Below are 26,104 nucleotides of genomic sequence, written 5' to 3' on the forward strand. Positions count from 1 at the left end.
CCCTGTTGGGAGATTGTGGAGATTTGGGATTATTGAGAAATTGATGAATGAGAACTAAATGAAAAATGGGGGAGGGAATCATGCTCAAGGTGTGTGATTGTACATTTTGATTTAGATGTTAAATCTGTGGTATTAATACATGAATTCCTTTCATTTCTGTAATGTTTTAAACTGTCCCATGCCTCCTTACACCCCTACAAGGCACCGCCCTCTCATAATTTGACTGAATTGTCATTCCCAAAATGTACTTCACACCTTCTTTCATTAAAATTCTGACTATCTCCAAATAAGGAAAGCTCGCAGAAGAGTACAGCAATTGTGCACAATACAATAAAGTGTTTATATAAAGCTATGTCACTCCCTAATAGGTCTTTCATCTGTGCACTCAGTGGAGTTCTTTATTGATTTTCATCCAATGAAGTTCCCGGTTTTCAGTTTGGACGAATAACTATCTAAACGCCACTTCAGTGCACATCTCCAGTCTTCTGTCTCAGGAGATTGCATAAGAGTGTATCAGGTAATGCATGCACTGTGCTCTCAGTGCTATATGCAATGGCTGGCCCCTAAAAGCTAAAGCAAAGTACTTTAAATGTTTTTATTTATTATTGGAAAAGGGATTTGCAGATTCCTCAGTAAACAATTATACCTACAAATAAGAGGGTAATGAATCAATCCACTCATTTTCTAACTGCATGCACACTTTCCATAATAACAAAAAGGCCTTTTTGCATTTAGCTGTGAGACACGAATCATCTTATCATTACTGGACTGACCATTCTGTTTGCATAAACATCATCTGACTGGGAAATAGCTGAACATTTCTCATCTAAAGGGATTGATAACAAAAATCTATTTTTTTTTTAATTAATAATTCAAATAAATTGTATCAGCATATATATGCCTTCAAAACTTAATAGAAAAGCCATTTAATATTACACCACAAAACTAGAGCAAATAAGCATTTCAGCTAAAATTACCAAAAATATACACTCAGTGGCCACTTTATTAGGTATGCCTATCTAGTACTGGGTAGGACCTCCTTTTGCCTCCTGAACAGCCTGAATTCTTCACGGCATGGATTAAACAAGGTGCTGGAAAGATTCCTTAGGGATTTTGGTCCATGCTGACTTGAAAGCATCACACAGTTCCTGCAGATTTTACGGCCACACATTCATGGTGTGAACCTCCAGTTCTGCATCCCAAAGGTGCTCTAATGGATTGAGATCTGGGGACTGTGCAGGCCATTGGAGTAAACTGAAGTCACTGTCATGTTTGTGGAACCAGCTTGAGATGATGTGTGCTTAGTGATATGGCGCATTATCCTGCTGGAAGTATCCATTTGAAAACGGGTAGACTGTGTCCATTAAGGGATTCACATGGTCAGCAACAAGGCTTTGGTACGGTGTGGCATTCAAATTATGATCAATTGGTATTAAGGGGCCTAATGTGTGCCAATAAAACATTTCCCACACCATTACACCACCACTACCAGCCTGTACTGTTGACACAAGGCAGGATGGATCCATGGATTCATGGGGTTTTATCCAAAATCTGAAATCAAGATTCATCAGGCCACGTTTTTTCCAATCTTCAATCGTCCAGTTTTGGTGATCATGTGCCCACTGTAGCCTCTTCTTCCTGTTCTCAGCTGACAGGAGAGGAACCTGGCATGGTCTTCTGCTGCTGTAGCCTATCTGCTTCAAGGTTGGACCTTTCTGTCAGCTTGAATAAGTCTGGCCATTCTCCTCTGACCTCTCTCATTAACAAGGCTCACAGTACTGCTGCTCACTGGATGTTTTTTGTTTATCGCACCATTTTCTGTATACTCTAGAGACTGTAGTGCATGAAAATCCCAGGATGTCAGCTGTTTCTGAGATGCTGGAACCACCACGTCTAGCACCAACAATCATACCACGGTCAGTCGCTTAGATTAGGCTTAGTCTTCCCCATTCTAATGTTTGGTCAAACAACAACTGAACCTCGACCATGTCTTCATGCTTTATATATTGAGTTGCTGCAACATGATTCGTTGTTTGGATATTTTTGTTAACGAGCTGGTGTACCTAATAATGTGGCCACTGAGTACTATGTTATTCCATAGTTTTATTTTATTTGTATTACTCCACATATCTGAAGTTATATTCTCCCCAAAGTATGGAAAAAGTAAAATAGCTGGTGCAGAATACAAGACTACATAAACCTCAATACTACAGTTGTTTGAGTACATGCCCTAGTCTGCTGCAGTTTCAGGGCTGAAACACAGTTACCTTAAATCAATAAAATCAATCCATCTGGGACTCAGTCTGATGCCACAATATAAAATAACAAAAATAAATAGGAAAACTGAATATTTCATACAAAAGCAAGGACAGCAAAGGAACCCAGTTTATTAAATAATACATTAGCCTTCATGCTATTTTTATTTTTTACAGTCTAAAGTCTGAATGATGAAACAAACCTATTCTCTTGTTAATCAGAAGGATTTCATGAAAACAACCCCAAACAAAAAGATTTTGTTGGAGTGGTTAGAAAATGTGTTCACTCAACACCTTTGTATGTACTCTTGTGTGCCCAGGCACTGATTTTACTTTTTTCCTACAAAAGAGGAACTACTGTTTGGCTACAGACAAATAAAAGCATTGGGAAACCTTTCCAAGTGGGCTGTATTGAAACTGCTGTCCAGGCCTGATCCTCACAAACCCTACAGAGTGACAGACCACCTGCATCAAAACAGCTATTTACCAAGTCTGGGGGGAATGATGTCAACAATCTACTCATTTTATACACTATGAGCCCTTTCATGCATAGTTGTCTGAAATGTAAAATATACTTGTGCCCGTCCCTCTTATTGGTGTAATAAGGCTTAGACTTAAGACTTGCTGAGGGTCACGACTGGAGTTCCTAGTGAAATTAGGCTGAAATTGATTCTCTGTGTTTAGTCAATAAGTGTATTGATGGGGTCTTGTGGAGGCATTAAAAGTCTTTACTTGGTAATACTTCAACAAAGCTCTTGGTCCAGCTAAGCCTGATTTTCTTTCGCTTCCATTACATTATTCTGACCACGATCCAATTCCGTTTGACACAAATGGTCCATAGATTTTGGCTTTAACCGCAGAAAGGGTTGTGTACAGTTTGGACGCTGTGGCCGAGTTGACCTTTGAAATCTTTGCATCGCAGATTGCAAGGGCACTCCAGCTGTAGGAAATGGTTTAAGACAAGAGTAATGGAAGAAGCAGAAAGGAAACCGATCCTCCGAGGCTGGTCAATGTATCAGATGTCTTATAAACCCCCATCAAACCAAGAAACAATAACGTTGAAAGGTAAAAGTAACAACTCGGATTATTGTCTCGCATTTGAATCGGAATTTTACTGCTTTCCCCCCTTTGATTTCCAATCAGGGTGTTGCTATGGTGACGACTCATTGAATAAAAATAAACTCAGTTTCATTAAGCCTTTCTGCTTTGTTGATATCAAGATCTTCACACCTCTGCCTTTGACAGTGGCAATTCGCACCTCTGCATTTTTAAGAAGCATTTGAAATCCCTGAAATGCACACAGCCACCCTTTTTCAGCATAAAATCTTGAGGCCTTGTTAGTCTCACTTCATCTTATTAAGAAATGCTAAAATCCTTGTTTATCTTGCTGCTTCTGCTTATTCTTTTTTGATGTATTTGTCACTAATGGGCAATGGTTAGAGTTGTGCCCTTAGGCAGCACGTCAGAAATAAATGTCACAGGAAATGCAAAGGCAATGCATATGGCAGCATTGCCTCAAACTTGCTGATCAAGATGAATACAGGAGCAGCTCTTTCCAGCTGAGCAGATTACTGCACTGAGCCTGCCACTGCGGATCAAAACAGCCACACTGTGAACAGTTCACAACTATCTGAAGACACACCAAGGTCAAATAGAAAGACACAGGAGTAATGCAATGATGATGATAAAGTGGTGCACAGTGTACCACTCAACTGACAGTCGGGGTACAGCTGTCAGTTTTATTATCTTTTAAACATGAACGTAGTGGTATAAATCAAGACACATACATAGAAATGCAGGAGGAATATCACACTATTAAAACCTCTCCTTTGTTTCTGGATTGGGTGGCGAGTCATGTCAAATGTTTTTAAGTAGCAGGAGATGGGTTTCTTCTTCACTTTCACAGCTACCTGATTATGTCAGTTGAATGGCACAATTCCATAGCCCAGCCATGGCTCGAACACAGATCAGCTACTACATGCTTTATATTCACCTGCACCCCAGTCACACAATAGAGCCATATACCCAATAACTCCTTATATAAATTGACTAACACAACACCAAAACGGGCAAGTCACGTAGGAGTCAAATGACACAGGGTGTCCGAGTCTGAGGTTTCCCAAACCCCAGTGGTGGAGAGCTGCAGTCAAGTCCATAGGTCTCTTAGAAAGTCAACACTTAAAGACGCACAAAAAAGGATTCACCTCAGAAAATAATTAGCTGAAGTGTGTAATTCACAGCTCAGGTGGAGTGAAAACCTGCTTTGCTACATACATAGAGTCTGAAGTTTGAATTAATAACTCCCTTCAGGGATTCTGAAAACTCCACCTCGATCATCCAGAGCAAGATGTTGGTCTCCCAAGTGTTCTCTCAACACACTTTGCCTGGTATTGTCTTAAAAAAAAAAAAAAAAAAAAAGTCTGCTACAATTTACAGAGCCACCCAAGGAACACATACATATTAATGACAAACATCCATTATACCACCTAAAAGATCATCCATCTTAAATATATGCTACTAAATTAATATAAGCAATTGATTTTAAAATAAATAAATACATAATATTGCGGATATACTTGTTAATTAGTCCAAACTATAGTCTGCTGTAATATGGCAGTGTAAGATGAAATACCACAGAACCAAAGCAACAGGGCCACCCTGTGGTTGCAATGTATAGTGCAGGTTTCACTTGGCAAAGAAAAACTCATCCTTTAGGTGTCTCACTTCTGCAGGAAAGCACAGACTGTATTAATTGTATTAGCAAAATCCAAGACAAAAAAATGTAATCTATATCAACAATTCAATTCAGAGGAATGTCTATACTTGCCTGGATACATAAATCTACCCTCAATTTGATGTTATAAATCAATATTCAAATTGGTACTACACAATGAATCTCAAATAAAATGTGATATTGATTGTTCAAATGTCCTACAATGTCTTGGCAGAAGATTAACGGTTGCTTTCAGAATGAGTAAACATAGATTCATTGTGAGAGTTAATAACATCTTAATTACTGAGGAAAAATGCACATAAACATTGAGATCTGAGGTCATGACGACAACATTAACTTTTGTTCTGTGAATAAAGATGATCCTGATCATAGAAACCTAATTGCATTGAGATGACAATGAAACCAAGCCACTGAGCAGCTACAGTGCTGGAAGACATTCTGTAGGAGAGCGCTTATTCAATGCTTTGTTATTTTCCTTTGGGCTGTGCACGTCTGCTATTGAAGATACATGTTATAAGCTGTTGTGTCACAGATGGTGTGACTACTCGTTATTAACTTTTCTTAATGACTTCACTTGTTTATCTTTTTAATGTATGTATTCCTTTTTTGCACAATTGACATCTTAATTACTTGGCTGAGTTGTTGAATTCACTATTGCATTATATTATTGTTTGATTTATTATTTTTACGTGTGTTTAATTTGTTTTCACAATGAGCCAATCCTGTGTTCCCTGGAACCACTGCAAGCTTTTGGCTGATATTTTCCAGCTGCGTCCTGACCCATGTAAGGGGATAAGAGCTGGTTATTCTGGTTGGAGAGGAGAGAGATCACAGATGAGACGAGATGGTGAGAGAGCAGCGGAAGGCAGGCAGTGGCCTCTCTCTGAGCAGGAAGAATGTGTAGTGCAGCTCTCTGTCCAAGGCCAAGCGGGCAGAAGATAGGGAGAGCAGGGGAGGGTGTTGGCCCTGACCGGCCGTGTCGTTGCCTGTGGCAGAAGATGGGCAGCCCAAAGGCTCAGGAATCCCTGACCACCTGTTCGGGAGCCCAGGAATGGCAGGGAGGAGCCGTGCCCCCTTGAGCTGCATGTCCCTGCCCTTTGTGCCCAATATCCTGAGCCAAGAGAGCACCGCGATCAGGAGGGAGCAAGCAGAGGACAAGACTGCCGGAGAGAGCGCGCATTGGACAGATCTAAAGGGATACAATGACAGTATGCACAGTAAGCACTTTCGAGGGGAGAGAGAACTAATTGGCATTGTGTACTTGTATTTTGGGAAGAGGAGACTGATACAAGTGCTGTCCAGCCTAAGTCTAAGTTGATTGACGAGGAAGCCTAGTTATGATTTGGGACTTATAGGAGAAAGTGAAAGTTTGCAACTGTTTCTACCAATATGAGACTCTACTGCTGCACTTTAATAACTGTCATGTACACCGATCAGCCATAAAATTATGACCACTGACAGGTGAAGTGAATAACACTGATAATCTCGTTATCATGGCACCTGTCAGTGGGGGGGATATATTAGGCAGCAAGTAAACATTTTCTCCTCAAAGTTGATGCGTTAGAAGTAGGAAAAATGGCCAAGTGTAAGGATCTGAGCAACTTTGACAAGGGCCAAATTGTGATGGCTAGATGACTGGGTCAGAGCATCTCCAAAACTGCAGCTCTTGTGGGGTGTTCCCGGTCTGCAGTGGTCAGTACCTATCAAAAGTGCTCCAAGGAAGGAAAAGCGGTGAACCGGCGACAGGGTCATGGGCAGCCAAGGCTCACTGATGCACGTGGGGAGTGAAGGCTGGCCCGTGTGGTCCTATCCAACAGAAGAGCTACTGTAGCTCAAATTGCTGAAAAAGTGAATGCTGGTTCTGATAGAAAGGTGTGAGAACACACAGTGCATCGCAGTTTGTTGCGTATGGGGCTGCGTAGCCGCAGACCAGTCAGGGTGCCCATGCTGACCCCTGTCCACTGCCGAAAGCGCCTACAATGGGCACGTGAGCATCAGAACTGGACCACGGAGCAATGGAAGAAGGTGGCCTGGTCTGATGAATCACGAGTTCAAGGTGTGGACTTGGCCTCCAAATTCCCCAGATCTCAATCCAATCGAGCATCTGTTGGATGTGCTGGACAAACAAGTCAAATCCATGGAGGCCCCACCTCGCAACTTACAGGACTTAAAGGATCTGCTGCTAATGTCCTTCTGAGGTCTAGTGGAGTCCATGCCTCGACGGGTTAGAGCTGTTTTGGTGGAAAAAGGGGTTCTACGGTGTATGTCCTGGTTTTTAGGAGAGTCTCTGGGAACCGCTTGATCCTCTATAACAGGGGTGGGGAACGTCTAGCCTCCGGGCCGTATACGGCCCCTGAGGCTGTTTGCTCCGGCCCTAGAGTCCATTTGAAAAAATAATTTCTGTGACATACATTTAACACTAGAAGCGCCGAGCTTATGTAATAAACATCTCTACTGCATTTTAACTGCATAAACTTGAACATAAATAAGTTACAAACACATTTACCTAGAATAGCCAAAATCGGATTATTTTCACCGGTCATTAAAATACATAACACAAATATAACACATAATCCTGCCTTCCCTTTACAATAGAGCCAGTCTGGCCCTCAAGTGGCGATCTCTACCTGTCTACAGTCTTTCATGTGCTTGAAAAACACACGCATTGTATAGCATTACAGGTGTTTTCTTACAACTGTAGTCAGAGTGGATACAGTGATTACCCCGCAAATCAACATGGATTGGAAACGGAGATTGAAAAGAGCTCGTTTTGGACATGCCGTGTATATAGGCATGACTGATTCAGGGGCATCAGTGATACTGGCAATGACAGATAATTTGTGGGTTCGTGCCAGTGCTGTGAACACATTGCGAGTGAAACGCCAGGTCCAAATCACCAAGTGCTTTTACTCCACTGATCAATACGTGATTGCTACTGCAGATAGTACAGAGTGCAATAGCGCAAGCACATCATACGCAAAATAATTATTCAGGGACATTATCAGCGGAGCAGCATTTATTGCAATGCTATATATTTGTGGAGTAAAAGTGTTCACCTGGAGAGGGCTGTCAAAATGCAGTGTGAGCTACAAGCTCATGCAAAGAAAGTGCAGAAACGTGTCCTGTGTGAACTGTACAAGCTGTCAGGTATGCAGGCTAAATACATAGTAAATAGTTTATTGAAATACACTGATTTTATTCACTGTAGCTTTGTATGTTGAAAACAAAGTTTACACTGTGTTGAAAATGTTTACTTTAGTGTACAATTATGTTTTGATAAATGCAATAGTTATTTTTGAACTATACAATTTCTGAGCTTTTTGCTTATTGTAGGCTATATAGTTATTTATGTTTTGACTGCAGTGTGTGCGTTGATTTGTTCTTGCATTAGAATGTAAGTTTAATCTGTATTAATGTTTTGATGTAGGTGTATTAATTAAGGTTGTGACCCGTGAATACATTTGTGAACACTCGAATGGCCCTTGATAGGAAAAAGGTTCCCCACCCCTGCTCTATAAGAAAGGAGAGGATTATTAGTTTAGGATTTTATGGTTAATGGCCCATTTTTATTAAAGGAATTTTAGATTAGGTTTTTATAATTCCTATTATTCTTTTAGTTTTGATAGTGTATTTGTGTTTGTATTCATGGTCATTTCTTATCTTCCAGGCAGCTCCAGATTTTGGTTTAGGTGATTCCCGTGTCAATGCACCCATAGCACGGGTCAGTTGCAATTAAGTGTGCAACACAACTCTTAGACGAATATCTTAGAGATTAATGGACTACCTTAGTATTTGTATAGCAATTAATTCAGCTTTCTGCAGGAAATCTTCTGGGTAACAAAGAACAACAATGTCATACACAGGCCGACTGAATGGTCTTAAACTGCACAGCTGGTCTGTCAGCCCCCTTCAAAGTGTGGGGTTGTCTGAAATGAATGGCTATGCAACACTGCCCACAGCAGCAGGTGGTAAAAAATAGGAACGATAAATTACATTTGTAAAAAAAACGTCTGATACAAGCCCACAAGGGCACTGTGAATAGATTCGTCCGGTTTTGACAAGAAACCAGCATACTGAAGTGAGGTCTACTCAGTGACAGGTCAAGGGTAAAAAAAAAACAAAAAAACACCTTATCAGAGCTGCAAGACAGTCCTAAAGCATCTCTGCAGAGAACCATCTGTGATACCCTGGCAAAAAAACAGCATCTGTAAGTTTAAAGATATTGTACCCATAGAACTGATTAAGATCAGATGAATACAATGTCTGGGCACTTTCATCTTCTGCAATCGATAAATAATGTCGTCTTTCTTGATATATGAGTGGGGCAACCTCAAGTTAAAGTTAAAAACAAGGGTATGTCTCCCATTCCAATCTATGGCCTATATGCATGGCTTTAATAAGAAAGATAAGGCATGTGTTATTGATTTTCTGCTGTTGCTCATCAACGCCTTTGCTCAGTAAACTAGAAGGAGCCGAGATTAGAAGTGAAACAAGGCCAAAGCCTGAATATCATAGATGCCGCCTGGGTAACAACTTCTAAGTTGACCTAATTTATCGTCCTAAAGGATTTTCCAGTTTCAATATTAAGCACTAAATCTGATCCCATGATACTACATGAAATACAGGGCTCCTACAACGTTTTGCTATTATCATCTGATCTACACTTGTGATGTTTGAGTACCTGGGTGGCTAATTAAAAATAAAGTCATTGGGATTGCTATATTGATGGGCTGCCTTTAAATCTCCAGGGAACCACATTACTTTTATTATCAGCACAGACTAATGTGTGCTGAATGAAAAAATTAAATGTGCAACTTTTAAATATTTGTTTTCCCCTCTTCTCTCTGCATTCAGAAAATGTGTAGACATTTAGCCTAGAAATATTTTTAGGTAATCAAGGCCTATGGATTTTACATCATTTTACATCATTTACATACATTATGTTGTAAGTCGCCCTGGATAAGGGCGTCTGCCAAGAAATAAAAATAATAATAATAATCAGATGTTTTTTTCATTGCTTCCTGGATGGGGAGCACAATTCCAGAAGACAGAAGAAATTTAAAAAATTACCAAAACAAAAAAAATACCAATGAGTTGCTATCAAGGCATTGCAGCTAGGAAAGTAACATGAAGCGAAGCGAAGTAAAACACTGAATATTACATCAATTAACTGAACGTGAATAAAACTACAATTCCAGTCTTTAATTAGAACAGGTAACACTAGTGTGTGTTTGTGCGTTTGCTAGAAAGAAAGAGACACAGATATGCCAATAGTGAGACTGATATCCAGCAAACTGGTCAAGCAATTCACACAGGAACCATGGGAATCAAAACTTAATTTCATTATCTGGCTCCGGGCCAACTATTCCTATAAAGCAAGCAAATGAGCAGCCCCCGAGCTGGAGCTGGGATACACTGACGTGAGAAATGTTTCTGCTAGAATAGAAATGGATTACATAGATATGAAAAGGACAGAACTGAACAATTTTCAGTCTGCACTTTTTTGGGGTAAAAATGCAGTTGCAGCATCATCTTTTTTATCCACTAAAAAAGTTCAGTGTTTGCAATTCTCAAACACAGATTAAAACGTTGGTACAACAGCGGCCTTTGGATAAGAGATCAGAGGTTTTATAATTGCTCCCAGTGTAGCGCAACACATGAGCTCTTTCTGAAAGCACGACTGAACATTTCAGCACTCTTGAACACGGACAATGTAGTCTGTTTTTCCATCACAAGTTCATTTTTTCTTCCTCGTACAAGGTGATTAAAAGAGACATCCATTTAGCTATAGCCAGTCAAACAGTTTGCAATGACTAATACAATTAAGCTTCTTAGTTTTCAGAAGCAGAATGGAAACTCATTTCTGTTGAGCGCACACTTCATTCAGAAGTGTTTCAGCAGAAAACAAATATGAATATATGAAATACCCAATCCAAACACAGTTGAATAGTTCCACTGTAATCAAGATATTTAAAAACAATCTACGAATTGTACAAATGTGCAGTCTAGATTAAAAACATGTCTACTGAAACAAAGCAATTTCCTCATTGCATTCCCTTCTAGTAATATTATTATTATTGTTAATAATAACCATAATAATCGTAAATAATTTCATTGGATACCAAACACTTGGCCAACACAACAGTGAAGAGTACACATGGGATTAAGAGAAGCACATGGATTGAGTGCCCTTTTAAGGATACAGAGGGGTATGTCAGTTTAAGGGGTTACATTTTGTTAAACAAAATGATTCCATAATTTATTTTTATTTCCAATTGTTTATTTGTTCTATGCTTAATCTCAGAGTACATTGAGACCTTAAACTGCATACATTTCAATAAAAACTGGAAAAATGTAGGTGTTCTAAAACTTTTGACCAGTAGTGTATATTTATACAGAGAGAAACAAAAGATAACTAAAAATGCTAAAACATTAAAATACATAATTTATCTTTATATATAAACCAACAAACATATAAGTGTCATATGAGAAAAGTCATATTAATAATAATATTACTAATAACTAAATAAGAGAAACCGTTCCTCATAAAACAAACCTCATGCATTTCCAACACTGTTAGCATTTATACCAGGGAACAATTTGAAATTCATTACGAATGTAATCTCCATAATCCTAATGAGCAGACGTTTGCTGGAAGACCGTCATTAATAAAACACATTTAAGAATATCCATTTCGAATCACAGACAAATACATTTTTCTATTAAACATTAATTACTGCTCTGTGGTGCAACATGGGGGTTATATACTCATATTGGTCTCGGTAGGTGATTGAAAATGCAAATGCAGGGTAGATCACTGACCCAGGCCCACAATATTGTACTTTAAATGGATTATAAAACTCTTTGTGATAATACCCACATTAACATCAAAAGGTTACATTTTGGTATGTTTTAATTTGTCATGGATAGGGTGGGGTAACTCTCTCCGAAGTGTTACATAATTAAATTCATAATGCTTGGTTAGTGTTTTTTCTTTTGCAGAAAATGTGGGATTTTGTGAATAGGTTCAGCTTGGATTGATTGTAAAATAAAACCAAATCAGGTTTCAAAAGAAAGAAATCAAATAATGTTATATATCACAGGAACAGTCAAATGAACATCTGCTACTTCCATTTTCAGTGAGTGATACCTCCAAATTACAGTGACATTCAAGAGCTACTTGTCCAAAGGAGTTAATTTCCTAAGTGATAATGATAAAGAGCTTAGAGTTAAAGGAGTTAAATTCTTAAGAGGCTGCCTGTTAACACATCACAATAAAGAGAAAATTACAAATGCCAGGAATTTCATGTAACTACCAACTGAGGAACCTGGGAAACAAAACAGGATCTTGAACAAATGAAATGAAAGATTACAGATGGAAATGCCAGCAAAATGGCATGATAATTATATTGACCTCAACAAAGTATCAATTTGAAGGGCAATGCAATATGAACATATAACTGTCAATTCAATTTAATTGTGCCTTTAGGGAAGATATTGCTTCTTAATATGCTTATAAAAATCATTTGTAGCTAACCTGGGTATAGCTCTTTGATGCTCCTTACTTATGAAACTCCACATGTCTTGGTCTTCAGGTCTTATAGTTACTTGCCAAGGGATAACATGTAAATGAACTGTATTGCTCAACTCAGCAGTCCTCAATCCAGAAAAATGCAATCCAAACAAAAGGAAAACGATTTCAGTCAAGCTTTTATTTCACAAGAGTTCAGAATTCCTTCTTCACAGCAAACAAATTAGAAAAAACATAAATGGGAAAAATACATATTCCATAAAAATATCATAAATGTTACACTAACTCCTAGAGCAACAATTATAGCCATTGTTTTAACGAGGACCATAATTCCATAAAAAACAAGAGAGCTCAGTTAGTTGCTCAAGTTTAGTGGTATTCAAGTAAGAAGACAAAATAACCCTAAAAACCTGAATTTCCCTCCCTTGTATACACAGCAGTGTCAAATCTAAATCAATTAGTAACTTTTCGCATAATGGAAAGAACCACCTTTGGATCCTCCCGGATGTCTGACATAATCATTGCAGACTGTCGACACGGCAGTAAAAGATTTCTATGGAGCACCCTCCTAAACCCTTTCCTATCTTACCACTCAACTGTATACTGAGGGATATTAGACACAACCCTATTTATCACTTTGTAAACAGGCTTCTTCCAATGATCTCCCAGTTTATGTTTTCCTTTATGACCCATCTCACGCACAAGCACTATCTCCAGGTTCCAACACCAGGTCACGTGATTTTAAATCACATCAGGTCTCAACCTCATTACCAGGTCTTTGATAAGAAAAGGCCAGTAATTATTTCACTCTCTCGCTCAAAGCGCAGACATTAACAGAATACTCCTCACAGGTAGTCTTCAGGTTCGAAGGCAAGGTAAACATCATCTTTTATACACAGCAGTGTCAATTCTAAATCACTTAATCAAGCAGTAAACAACCTGAAATCAACTGAAATCAATTTAGATTTTTTTCCCCACATTCACATCCAATTATCACATTAATCTGTAATTGAGAATCCATTGTATATTCCCATCAATTAAAGCTGTTTAACAATAAACATAACAAAGAAGGCCAGAAAATAAGAATAATAGTCGAGGTACACCTATATTAACAAAATATAGTTAAGCTTATTATATTAAATATGACTTTCCAGTACAATGAAATTTGGAAAACAACCCATTAAAGCCATTATATATATATATATATATATATATATATATATATATATATATATATATATATATATATATATATATATATATATATATATATATATATATATATATATATATATGTCCTTTCAATTATTTGGACATTATGTAACTGGATTGTGAATGTGAAATTCATTTAAAATTCAGTGTAGAAGTACACAAATAAGTGAACCTTCACTATAAGACTTAAAGACAACTGATGATCTTAAACTCACAAGCAACTTAAAATAAACAATAAATAATAAAATAAATAAAATGATACTAACAAAAACCATTATAAAACAAGCTCAAATGGCCGGAGAGAGCAAACACGATCCATGTTTCAGTCAAGTGGTTCTTTCCAGCGAGTCGCTGGTCAGCCCTTTAGCCAAACACCCACTCTCAAAATTGTATTTTCTTCATGGGAATCTCAAAAACTTTCTGCTTCTCTGAAATGTATAGCATGTTCGCACTCTAATTTCCCACTCATGCACAGAAAAAAGCCTCAGTTTGACAAATATGTTCTTAACCTTATCTGTTCATTAATCTGGCTAATTAAAAGCTGACAGTGAGGTTTCCAGCAATGTTAGAGTAGTTAATTGGTAAGATGGCAAAGGAGTGCTTCGTTTTAATGGTGCCACAAATTTGAATATGCACAATTCGCTTGAAGCAAAGGTCACATTTAAAGAGCTTGCCCAAGAAAGGGCACACATATATAGAATTTCAATCAGGGGTTTCGTACTTTCCAGCCTGTTACTGTAAAATTCTCTTCCTCAAGGATATCACTTTAGATAATGCACCAACATAAATCACAGCAGATGCAAGAAGACCAAAATACTGCAGAACGGCCTTGTCTGTTACAGTGCAATGTTTACATTACTCTGTCTGGGAAAGACATTTGACCTGGAACTTGGATTTTACATGGATCCAAGTTGTTGGTGCATTCACATGACTCGGCTGCTCTGAACTTTCCAAGACACTACGTGACTGATATCCTAGCATTTGGACACTGAGGAAGAGGTCATTTCTGCAGCAGTAGAAACTATAATTTTCTCTGAGAGCTTCCGGAACACCAACTGGAACAGACCTGGCAGTCTGGAGGCGGACAGATGAACAGATATGTGGGATAGATGAATAGGTTTTGTGAAGGTATATTAATTTGTTTGGACTGTGGCCCAGAGTAATGCAAAACACTGCTTTGAGGATTCCCCTAAAGAGTCACAGGAAAATACATGTGATTCATCATCATCTCCAGATGAAGGACCACAGTAATAATGCACCAACTTAAAGTACAAAACTCTAATTGTACCAAACTGGAAACGGCTTTATGGCGCTTAGCAAATTGAGACAGCCCACTCGCTTGGCTGGTGACTAATACCGTTTTCAAGTCTAGACTGAAAAACAAAAACAGGACAAGCTAATGCATTAACCTACTGTGTCATCTGGACCACTTCTGGCATCTCTTTTGTGTTTCATTGTAGTCTAAAATTGATGAATTAAGATGAGCAACTCCATTTTGGCAGTGATGTCCCTAAGCAGTGTTCTTGTGTTAATATTTGACACCACACGGCAAACTTTCTTTTTATAACATCTGGTTAGCAGTTAACTCTTTGAAAATAGTTCGCTCCTGCAGAGTTCCTCCCACACACTCACAGCCGATCTTGGTTGCTTACGTCATTCTCGACAGGACATCGGTGAGTCACGACCATGCATGTCACTCACGGCACATTCTTGAGGAATTACCAGAAACTTCAGTCTTTGTTTCTTGCGCAGACCTGGAATTACTGGTAGTTTGATCCCAGTTGGGCAGATTCTTGCCATATACTGTGCAGCTCTCGTCCCTTCTCTATTCTCCACCTAGCATTTCCCATCGCAAAAACCTTCTGTCCATAACACGAGAGACCAAAATCTCATCCCCTTTCATGAGATATGTAACAGGCAATGTAAAGGAGTTTCACAAGATTCTCACACAGGAATGAGTCTGTTGTATTGCATTGCAGGGCCCTTTCCTCTCACAAAGATGGATGACATTTTCGAGCTGGTACACTCAAATTTACATTTACAAGTGCACTAGGGTTGTTTTCAGGGTTGCACAGTTAAACCATGGAGTCATTAGGTACGTACGTACATCCTGACTAGGACAGACTGAAACGGTCTCCCTAAATTTACATCGAAGATACAAAATTACATACGTTTTTACACTTGTATGCAACTACTTCCCCTGACAGTTTTAATCACTAAGGAAGAGAGTCACTAACAGGCATTCAAGTAATGGAATACATAAAAAAATAGTTTTAGCTGTACAGCTTGGATACATATAGTACATAATTGGCATACATGGGAATAAGCAACATAAGCTAACTATTCTTAAAGTAATTATTAGCACAGGAAAACAAAACAAGATTCTAGAAAACGTGTGAAGAACTGCATTTCTTTCCTTGTGTGTCTGTGTGAACAAGGCCACTCAGGTCTTACTGTGTTATGGTACTGTGCTATAGTTCAACCCTGATACCTAGAAGAACAGGGTTTGATAAGAACCAGTTTTCACTAGCAATTTGGGCTTGATACATCATACAAACACCCCTTATATTAAACATTACGTATGCCTTACATTTTTCCCGGTTTTAGCCATGGGTCTTCCTGAGCAGTTGTCAGGCAGAAACCGAATTTCCACTCATCACAGGACAGACATGTGAGCCTGTTATCTTTCTCTCCTGTCTTGTCTGCATAAAAGTGCCTGTAGCTTGTAACTTCTCTAGGACTGTCCTCGAGATTGCCTCTTGAACCTCTTCCGAGCAGCTGCTTGTAATAAAACCTTTTGACTGGAGCTGCATTTCTCTCTGGATTTCTGTGACTCTTCAGATGCTTAATCCCAAACTGTTATCACTTTTAAATTTTCCTGCCAAACAACATGCTTCATTGGACAATTTCATATGTTTGCTGAGGCTGTTAAACTGCTTGCTAGGTTTTTTCTCCCTTTCCATTTGCCATTTATGATAGGAATTATGCCTTTAATGAGACACAATTAACACACTCAGTCTCCATACTTAGCCACCCAGGTTATTTGTTGCAATGACAAACCACCTAGTGGCAATCTGGTTGTCAACTACTACATGGCCAAAATAAAACAAAAATTGATTACTAAATGTAATAAAAAAACAAAATAATTTATTTAAGTCACCTTGTTCATGTTGAGTCTGAGGAACATCTTCATTGACATAATTATGTCTGTCACTCATGACTTCGTACGAGAATACACTGTTTTCAATAAACACCATACCTGCCCACACACCTATCCTGAATGCGTAATATCTGTCAGGACTAAACATCTAGCCTTGCCACGTTGGTAAGAGGACTCCCTCTTGGCTTTCTCAGTGTTGAAATCATTATACATGTTTCACATTCAACAGAGCAGTGTGCAGTCATTCCATGAGGCAGAGATGCATTCGCTTGATTGTGTGCTGAACACTGATCCTGATCTATTGCCGGACCACAGTACAGAAAAACGAAACCCTGTTGAAATTAGGATTGCAAAACAAAGTATTTCACATAAAGACAGATGTTGAAGTCATACTCTTGCTTTGGAGATTGAATTAGATTAATTTCTGAGATTGAACATCTGGATATGCAAATATTGATTGTTCCCTCACCCCCATCTTCAATCCCGAGTATATATATTTTTTGTCACCCATCATTTTATTGATCCTGACCTTTACCTCACCTGACGCTGGTGTTCTGATGATAACGTCACCAGCAAATCAAAAGCAGCTCTTTCTTCTTTCATGCATGTCTTTCCCACCCCCCTCTCAAGAAAATGTAATATCAAATCCTGAATGGTCACATTGCACTTTGAGGAACATTGACTGGGTCACCTGACAAAGAAAAACATGAGGGCATCCAGGCAGGGGGGAATCACTTGAACACTGAAGTGGAGTTATGCTCTTGAAAGATGGGAAGGATGACACAAAATGCTTGCTGCTATGCTATACTGATGTTCATTTCAGTAAGTGCTGAGACAATGTTTAGTGAGAGGGTAGTAATCCAGTCAAAAGAGTGCCTACAAGCATTATTTGGAAATCGCTGCTTCTATAGTGATGGGATATTACCTGACTATCTGATTTTACAATGTGTGTAAGACTGAGGATTCATGCAGTCAGGTTTAACGTCCAAGGGACAATATTACAAGTAGTAATCTAAGTAATTATATACTCTGAGAGCAAAATGGTTAGCTTATGTTTTCCTTTGGGAGTCATGCTGAACAAGTTGGGGTGGGGGGACACTGACCTTTTTTCAAGATCCTATATTTGCTTATTTTGCTGTAGTACAGCTAGTGGGAGTAACATGACTAAAAAAAAAAAAGGGAGGAAAAAATCATAGCGAGATAACACGGGTCAAACAGTATGTTTGTCCTGCTCAGTGTTGTAAATAGTGTCTCCCTTTCTCAGAGGAAGAGCAGATGGTTTCTTAAGCTCTTTGCATCTCCATGAACAGCCTCATTTTCTAGAACAGGGGTTTTCAAACTGGTCCTGGAGTCCCCCCTGCCCTGCTGGTTTTTGTTCCAACCTAGGTCTTAATTACTTAATTGAATTATATATTGCTTTGTTAGGTCAATTAAGGATTCAATTAAGAAATTAAATCCTCGGTTGGAACAAAAACCAGCAGGGCAAGGGGTACTCCAGCACCGGTTTGAAAACCACTGTTCTAGAACATTCTGAGAGAAATATTAGAAAATGTCTGCTGCAGAATCTCTCTCATAAGTTCAACGCTTTATCCATTTAACCTGGGGTTTTACGATGTAATGATTAAACCCAACATATCCAATTTTTTTTTTTTTTTATAATTTGTGCTGAAAATGTTGTTGGTAAAAAATTAACTTTTCCCATCTGGATTAAATTGACTCTTTGATCATCTGACTGATTAAGTGTGTATTTATTTATGTATTTCAAATAAGACTTAAGAGTTTACCTGTCTGTGACAGAAAGAAAGTTTGTATTTGGCGTTTGTTTTGAGGTGAGGTGTCTCTTGTGTCTGAAATCCAAACACAGTATTTAACTGGCAACATTTTTAAGAACATGAGGCAATTGAGTCCTTGCGACACATGTCTGGCAAAGCGGATTTCTTTAGCATTTCTAGAAGAAACAAGCTTGCTCTTAAGTTATGTTGTCAGTGACACTTCCCACCACACTTTGCTGAAGAAATTGTTATTTTCTCAGACCAAGCACAGGTCATTTATCTCCGCGATGTTTGCTTTATCTTTCACTTCTTTGTAACCCACAGGGATACTGTGCTTACCTAGAATTATTGAATAATCTAAGTTGGGAAATACAGAAGACCAGTGTTAGAGCCTTATAAATAATAGGTATGAAGCAATTTTATTGATCTGTAAATAACATGCTTTGACAGTTTAAGGGACTTTATTTTTTAGCAACTCTTCCAAATAGTACAGACAGAAAGCATATACAACTAACATTGCTCTTATATTTTGTAAGTCGCCCTGGACACGGGCTAAAAGTCTGATAATAAATAAATTATAATAATTGCCATCAAATTCCAGTTACTTATTCTCCTTTCACAACACTATGGCCCTGCAGTGGTTTTACAGCAATATGAGAAAACACATATATAATAATGTAAAATTAAATCAACCATTATTACCAATAAAACATAATCACATCCTTTGTGGGGATAATTCATGTGTGTGATACTTTGGCATAAAAGCTTTCAGTTTTTGGCACATTTCAAAGTTATATAATTATATAAGAAAGAAGTACTACTGAAAGAATGAACACAATTAAAACTGTTTCTAATGCTTATGATATGGCCCATTTAATTTTAAAATCTGGTATTACTGTTCTCATATAAAATAACATGTATATATGCATGCTTTAACATACCCAACTCTAAAGAAAACCAAACAAGAGCAGCTTAACACTTTCACTGAGATTCAAACAACAGTTTTATACCCACACTGCGGTTATTTTGAGGTCCAAGTAATGTACCATAGAATCACAAATGAAATACAGACTATATGCTATGACATACTGTACATCACCTAGAGTATTTTTTTTGCAAATAAATCATTAAACCTCATATCACATCCTACTACTGACATGTCAATCCAACTTCAACTTATTTTAAATCACCAGTTTGACATAAATGTGATGTCAGCAGAGGAATATTAAGACAAACAAGTCAGTCTTGGTTTTGCACAACCAGAATATTAATCTCATATAAAACTGAGCAATATAAGAGGCAAAAAAGGCAGACGTTTCTTATAGTAGCTCTTCTTTTATGTTGATAAAACTCCTTCACTTTAGAAAATAAATACACAAACTGAGCAACATTTCAGTTAATTACATAAATGCAGTTCTTAATAGTAAATTAGATCTTCACTAAATTATATCCTTATAATGTATTTAGCATCTGTTTGTATTATTTGACCATAAGTCTTTTTCCAATTCACTTGATTTTCTGTCTCTGTTTGTTGGCCTATACAGGGACATGGAGACATGTACTGTGCAAGCTATGGATAAAACTGCAACAAAAGGGCAAAAAAATGAATTAATCTCTTAATAACAGGGGTTATATGCATTATGATTTGGTAATTGAAATTATAAATCCTTGGTGTTACTCTGAAAACTCCCCAGGGGGATTGTAATGATTCAATTTCTCTGAGGCGTCAAGGCGTTAATGTACACAGCAATCACTTTCAAATGCGTCATATTAACAATTTATGTCATGAACACCAGCCTGCAATAATACCTGAATCACATATTACATAAGATCTCAGAAAGTTTGAATTGAGACTAAGAACTATTATCAAAGTTTTAGAAAATACAATTCGTGACTTGTCCAGTCTTTTAAAAACAACTCAAGGCTATGAAGATCTCCGAGCCCCCACCCACCCCACCCGCTCCATGAAAACCGCCTCCGTGAATATATTCAAGAAACGAAAATAACAGATTGGACATGAAGAAAGGACCATTCATGAATGCAAATTGTATTTCTACCTTCCTCACACTACCAGCACTAAATGTGCGCCTTCAGATCCATGAACACAGATCGCATGTAAACAGCGTTACAATTAGCAATGTGTTTCGTATGAGGGCTGCTTTGTTAAAAGTTGTGCAAATGAAGATAAACTGGTTATGACGAATAAGCACTCAATGACAGTCACTCTACCGCATCCTTATCTGCATTTGCGGCTCAATAAGTACATTTTTCCCTATTTTCAGCACCACAGGCAGGGACAGCTCCCGCCGAGCGTCGTCGTAACGTCGGACTCAAATGAAGTTGGAACCGCGTTGCGCTGCGCACAGCATCACATACCTGTCGTCGTTTTGAAAGGACTGGTCTCCAAGTAGTAAATCTCTAAATCTGTATCTGGGTGGGAGTGGGGGCACCTCCGAGTCCATCTCGGTCATCTTGAGGTTGGAAATATCCAGAATAACTCCGGTGTTGCTGCTGTTGTTCTTCTGCACCGCTTCAGGTGAGAGCCTGTGAACAAAACGACAGTCCTTCACTGAGATCATGAAGACGCACCTTTACAGAAACGAGCCAGTATCGTACAGATATGCAGTTTATGATGCTGTGAACTCAAGACGCACCCTGCCTGCGACCTGAGAAGACAGTAAAAACAAAAAACTAAAAAGGAAAAAACGAGTGCACTGCAACCTTGACATTTAGTCATCCATTTCTATATTGCATTTATATAATGATACAGTATCAAGTGTCGTTTGTTTATAACTTGTTTATCTCAATTATCCTCAATGGCAAATTGAAAATGTTCCTACAAATGTTAATTTCAAATAGTGGAAATAGTTATAAAATAAGGAAAAGCAATTGGGTCACATCTTTCTTGGCTCTTGCCAGATTGAAGCACATTTTATTTCCACAAGGTCCTCAGGAAGTCAATTTACTTAGAACTATGACAGATTTGTTCATTTTAATTTATACAAGATTAATAACCCCTCCCCACAGAGAATACTGAAAGTAATCGGTTATTGCTGCAATAATGCCAGTGAGATTTGGTTCTGAAATCACAAAGACAATGAAGACGCACGCTGTTCCAAATGGACGAACAGTTTCGATGCAAAACCTCCAAACACCGATTACGTGAGAGAGGGGGTGTTTGCAGAAGATGAATTCAATATTAAATTCGTTTATTAAACCAGGGGTGGGGGGGTGGGGGTTGGTGCACTATCCCAGTATTATAACAGATTGACAGTATGTAGGTCTCTGCAAATCTGTAAAACTTCATGAACTTGGGAAAGTGCTACATTTATCCAATGAAGTAAGCAATACGTTTAATTAGCCAGATGGGATTTCAGAAATGAAAAGTTTATATGTGTTAGTCCACTGGGACCAGCATTGTATACCTCAGTAATAAAGTATTGACACTGCATATACAAAGGGGAAATGACTGGGCTGAATGAAAGCAAAAACTCTGGGCTCTGATTGTATGACATCATAATTTTAAAATGTACAATAAATACAAACAAAGAAACTGTCATCATCTGAGGTAGGAAACAATTATATTCTCCTTTAAAAAGTATTGAAATGCACCATACCATTAAACAGCAAAATGCTGTAAATTGCAGACATGTCAAGTCACATATTGTCCATGCACAACCATCATTAACACTAATGTGAGTGGTGACCGATGTACTGGCACTGTACATCCCTGGTGAAGTGTAAACCTGAATCATGGCAAAAGCATTTAATTGCTGGTAGCATCAGTGCATCATCAATTGAAACATTTCACATGTCTTTGCCCATGATCCATTTGAACATCCGCATGCAGTACATGCCTGTGTGATTTAGTTATGTGCATTCAGTGATCAACATGCATCATGTGGGAATAAAAAGAAAAATACTGAAACTGTGGAAGAGTGACAAACAGCAGAACAGGATAATTGTGATAACTGTTTTTTTATTTCAATGAAAGATTGTATTGATTCTATTCTTGCAGAACTGACTTCCATCAGAAACAGATATATTTCAATAGTTTAAATGTTAAACAAAACATTTGTATTTGTTCATTGGGTCCTCTGCAGCAGTCTACATACTGAAAGCAACAGAACACCGCTGCTGCATTCACCACGTACTGTGCACAGCTCATGTGAACTGAACTGGAATGATCAGGAACTTAGGAGATCAAGACAAAGTGCAACAGAACAATTAACATATCTTCAAAAGCTTTGTGTTGCTGTTTTCCATTGTGCAATAAATGAAGCAGCAATGGCACTGGTGTAACATCGAGTTAATCAACTCCCCCGAGCACAACAAGTGAATGTAAAGTCCAATTTTCCCAGAATGTCAGTGAATGGCATTCCACATGCTTTACAATTTACTGTATCATATATTACCTGTCGCCATTGGTACTCTGGGAATGAGATCGCGGTTTCATGATTGCATCTTGGTAAGAGATTTGAAATAAATAAAAGAAAAAAAATAAACAGTAATTAATCAAAATATCCAGTGGATATAACCAAAATGATTAATGGACAAATCCTATTGTATACATACATTAATGTTGTTCAGACCATATGCAATACTTAATTTGTTCTTCATCTCAGTTTGTGTCAAGAAGAAACGTCACCATCTGTCAGAAATAATTATTAGCGTTTGGAAAAGAGCTTCAACACTGAATCAACCAAAATACTTACTGAGAGGAATCGTCTTCAAGTGGTATATGTATAACTATTGAAATGCATCATTACAAAACCAGAAGCAGAGAGATACATGTTCCTCTGAAGTCAGTAGTGAACTGAAAGCACTTTAATAAACTAAGCAAAAAACAGTTTCCCTCAGACATTACACAAAAGATCAGAATTATTTTGAAAATATTAAAGAGGCACCTGCGTTAATAGGACAGAGGGGTGATAATGACATGACTTCTTATTTCAAATATGGCATACTATCACAGGATCAGATGAAATGCACCGTAAGTCTAATTTACTGTTTTAGCTATTGTGATGGACAGTGTAAAGTTGTAAGAACAGACTCTCTATTAGCAGGTAAGAATGGTCACAATCGATCTGCAAGGACAACACACGTGAATATTGTGAACTTGGATAAATGTAAAGTAAAATAACTGCTGATGGGAAATACAGATCTTGAGCTTGATTCTATTGGTTCAGAAAATACCTTTCTAGTTTGAGTCTTTATGAACAAAGCCCAGTTCATTTTTCACTACCCTGATTGGATTTATTTATTTCAATTTTGATTTATTAGTATTCAAATATAGCTGCCATGTACTTAAATGAGATATTAGATATTTCCTCAGACCATGTTCAATTGCAGACTGATAATTCCCCCTTAACAATACTACACGTTTGTCCATACATTTCCCAAACAGATTAAAACCTACACCAAACAAAACATGTGATCTAACTGCAAAATATAAACCTGTACCAAAATGCAGCCGTTTGTGCGTTTGTTGGTTTGTTTTTAAGCAGAGGCTACAATCTTCTACTCATGCAAAAGCCTCAATCAAATATTATTTAGGTTGCCAACTGTGTATTTTGATTCAGTGTAGTCCTCAGTATTAGTTCATACTTTTCAAAGTACTGTTTTGGATTTTCTGATTCCCCCACCCTTTTAAAGTTGTTTTACCAAATACACAAATGAGATAAATAAATGTGTTTTTTAGTTTGATTGTATAAATATGAAGCTCTGCTGGCTGGGTTATGAGATTAATAAACATTTCCACCCGACTTTAATTTAGATACATGAGTTTCAAGGGCTCCATGAAGCAATTCAAGAATCATTAAACTGTTTGCATATAAACATTCCCAATCACTTTTCTAATTTTCTTCTTATGATTATCTTACAGATGGGTTATTGTGTAGCTTGTGGGAGGATGGCAGAAGAAAACCTGACCTTTATAACAAATCAGAGTTTTACTGTACACAGAACTGTTGCGCTACTTAAGTTGCCCTCTGTGCGGCAACACAACACTTTCTCGTCATGGGAACAACTCAATGATTGGGTGCTGTTGATCTTTTCTGGTTTTCATCCAGATTTAACCTTGCAATTAAACCTAGCACAAAGGAATTTGAATAAAACATCTATGCAACTACTTTTGTGTGGAACAGGTTTAGTAGCAAACATATTTGTTTCATAAATGGATATTCTCTTGATAGTCTCATGTTATCACAAGGTGAAAAATGATAAGTATAAATGCTTTTTTTTGGTTTCTTGTAACTTTTCAACAGTTATTTTAATGTCCTGAAGCAGTTCCAGCAAATAAAAAAGCATAATGTGTGATATGATTAGTACACGAGAAGTACAATCACCCCTAATCAGTATCTCAGTCTACAGCTGCGTGATCAGAAACAAAGTCTCAACATCATGACAACTGCTGTCTGCAACATCAACACTACAATATGCCCCGTCTTGCTTCTTTGTGGCTAGGACAGGCAAAGAGTCATAATGGACGTATTACTAGACTCATTTAACTGGTACGTGCTCTAAAAACCAAGCACACACTGTACATTTCAACAGAGCTGATGAATTCATACATAAACATTTTAATGCCCATGTGGGTTTTTAAGACAAGCTTTAAAACAGTTAAGGGAGGTCTGTGGAAAGAAATAACATGCCAGCATCAATCACTTATAAAAAGTTAAGACCTGATAATAGTAAAATCAAATTAATGCCTGCTGGTTTTGCTGCTGAGCTACTAAATCCAGTGCGGTTTCTTCTAAAATTCAGCAATTTCCAAGCTGTTACTAACACGGTCTCTACTACTTGGTATAGGGTATATATACTCTACTCTTGGTATAGGGCTGTTTCTCTGGGACTTAATACTGTATCAGTGGATATGTACACAGAGATGAGGCTGTGAAATGTTTCATGAATAACAAAGGACACTGTATATAGAAGAGTTTTCACAATTCATTTTGTTGTACGCCTCGAGTTAAGAAGATGGCAGAAGTCATGTTTAAGGACAGTCACTTCGAATGAGCTCTAATTTGTAAGGGCCATTAACTCGGCAGACTCTGTTAGCAATGAGCTGCCGGCTGAATCAGGGCATATGTAATTTGACAGCTGTACCACTGCTACTGTCTACATCTGTGAAGTAGAGGACTGTGTGCCGTTTCCAAGTACTTTTCAACCTGCTACTCACCCACTGAATATTGTAAAAATTCAGCCAACAGAGCAATAAACCAAACAGCAGCTTCTCCCGGCACAACCATGGGCAGTGCATTTTATTTATAACAATGCAACTCCTATTCCAATTGTTTCTAACTGAAGGGGATGACTCTGCAGTCCAGTAGGGCTCTTTAATTCAAGATCAAGAGGGAGGCAAGAACACAGACGCTTTTACATTTTCCAGGTCAGGGAACCATCCTATCGATATTCTAATCAATCAAGGCAAGACGTCAT

The 26,104-nt window shown here is 38.0% G+C and overlaps 1 protein-coding gene across 1 annotated transcript in view; it reads right to left on the reverse strand.

The window, feature by feature from the left end:
• Nucleotides 1-12,597, reverse strand: part of LOC136758558 (potassium channel subfamily T member 1) — an 89,986-nt gene extending 77,389 nt beyond the window's left edge. The window contains exon 1 of the mRNA XM_066713049.1: nt 12,527-12,597. Within this exon, the coding sequence (XP_066569146.1) occupies nt 12,527-12,570 (44 nt within the window). The 5' untranslated portion in view covers nt 12,571-12,597. The remainder of the gene's footprint in view (nt 1-12,526) is intronic.
• Between the last annotated feature and the right edge of the window lie 13,507 nt (nt 12,598-26,104).

The sequence above is a fragment of the Amia ocellicauda genome, chromosome 9 (genome assembly GCF_036373705.1).
Source record: "Amia ocellicauda isolate fAmiCal2 chromosome 9, fAmiCal2.hap1, whole genome shotgun sequence".
Lineage (NCBI taxonomy): Eukaryota > Metazoa > Chordata > Actinopteri > Amiiformes > Amiidae > Amia > Amia ocellicauda.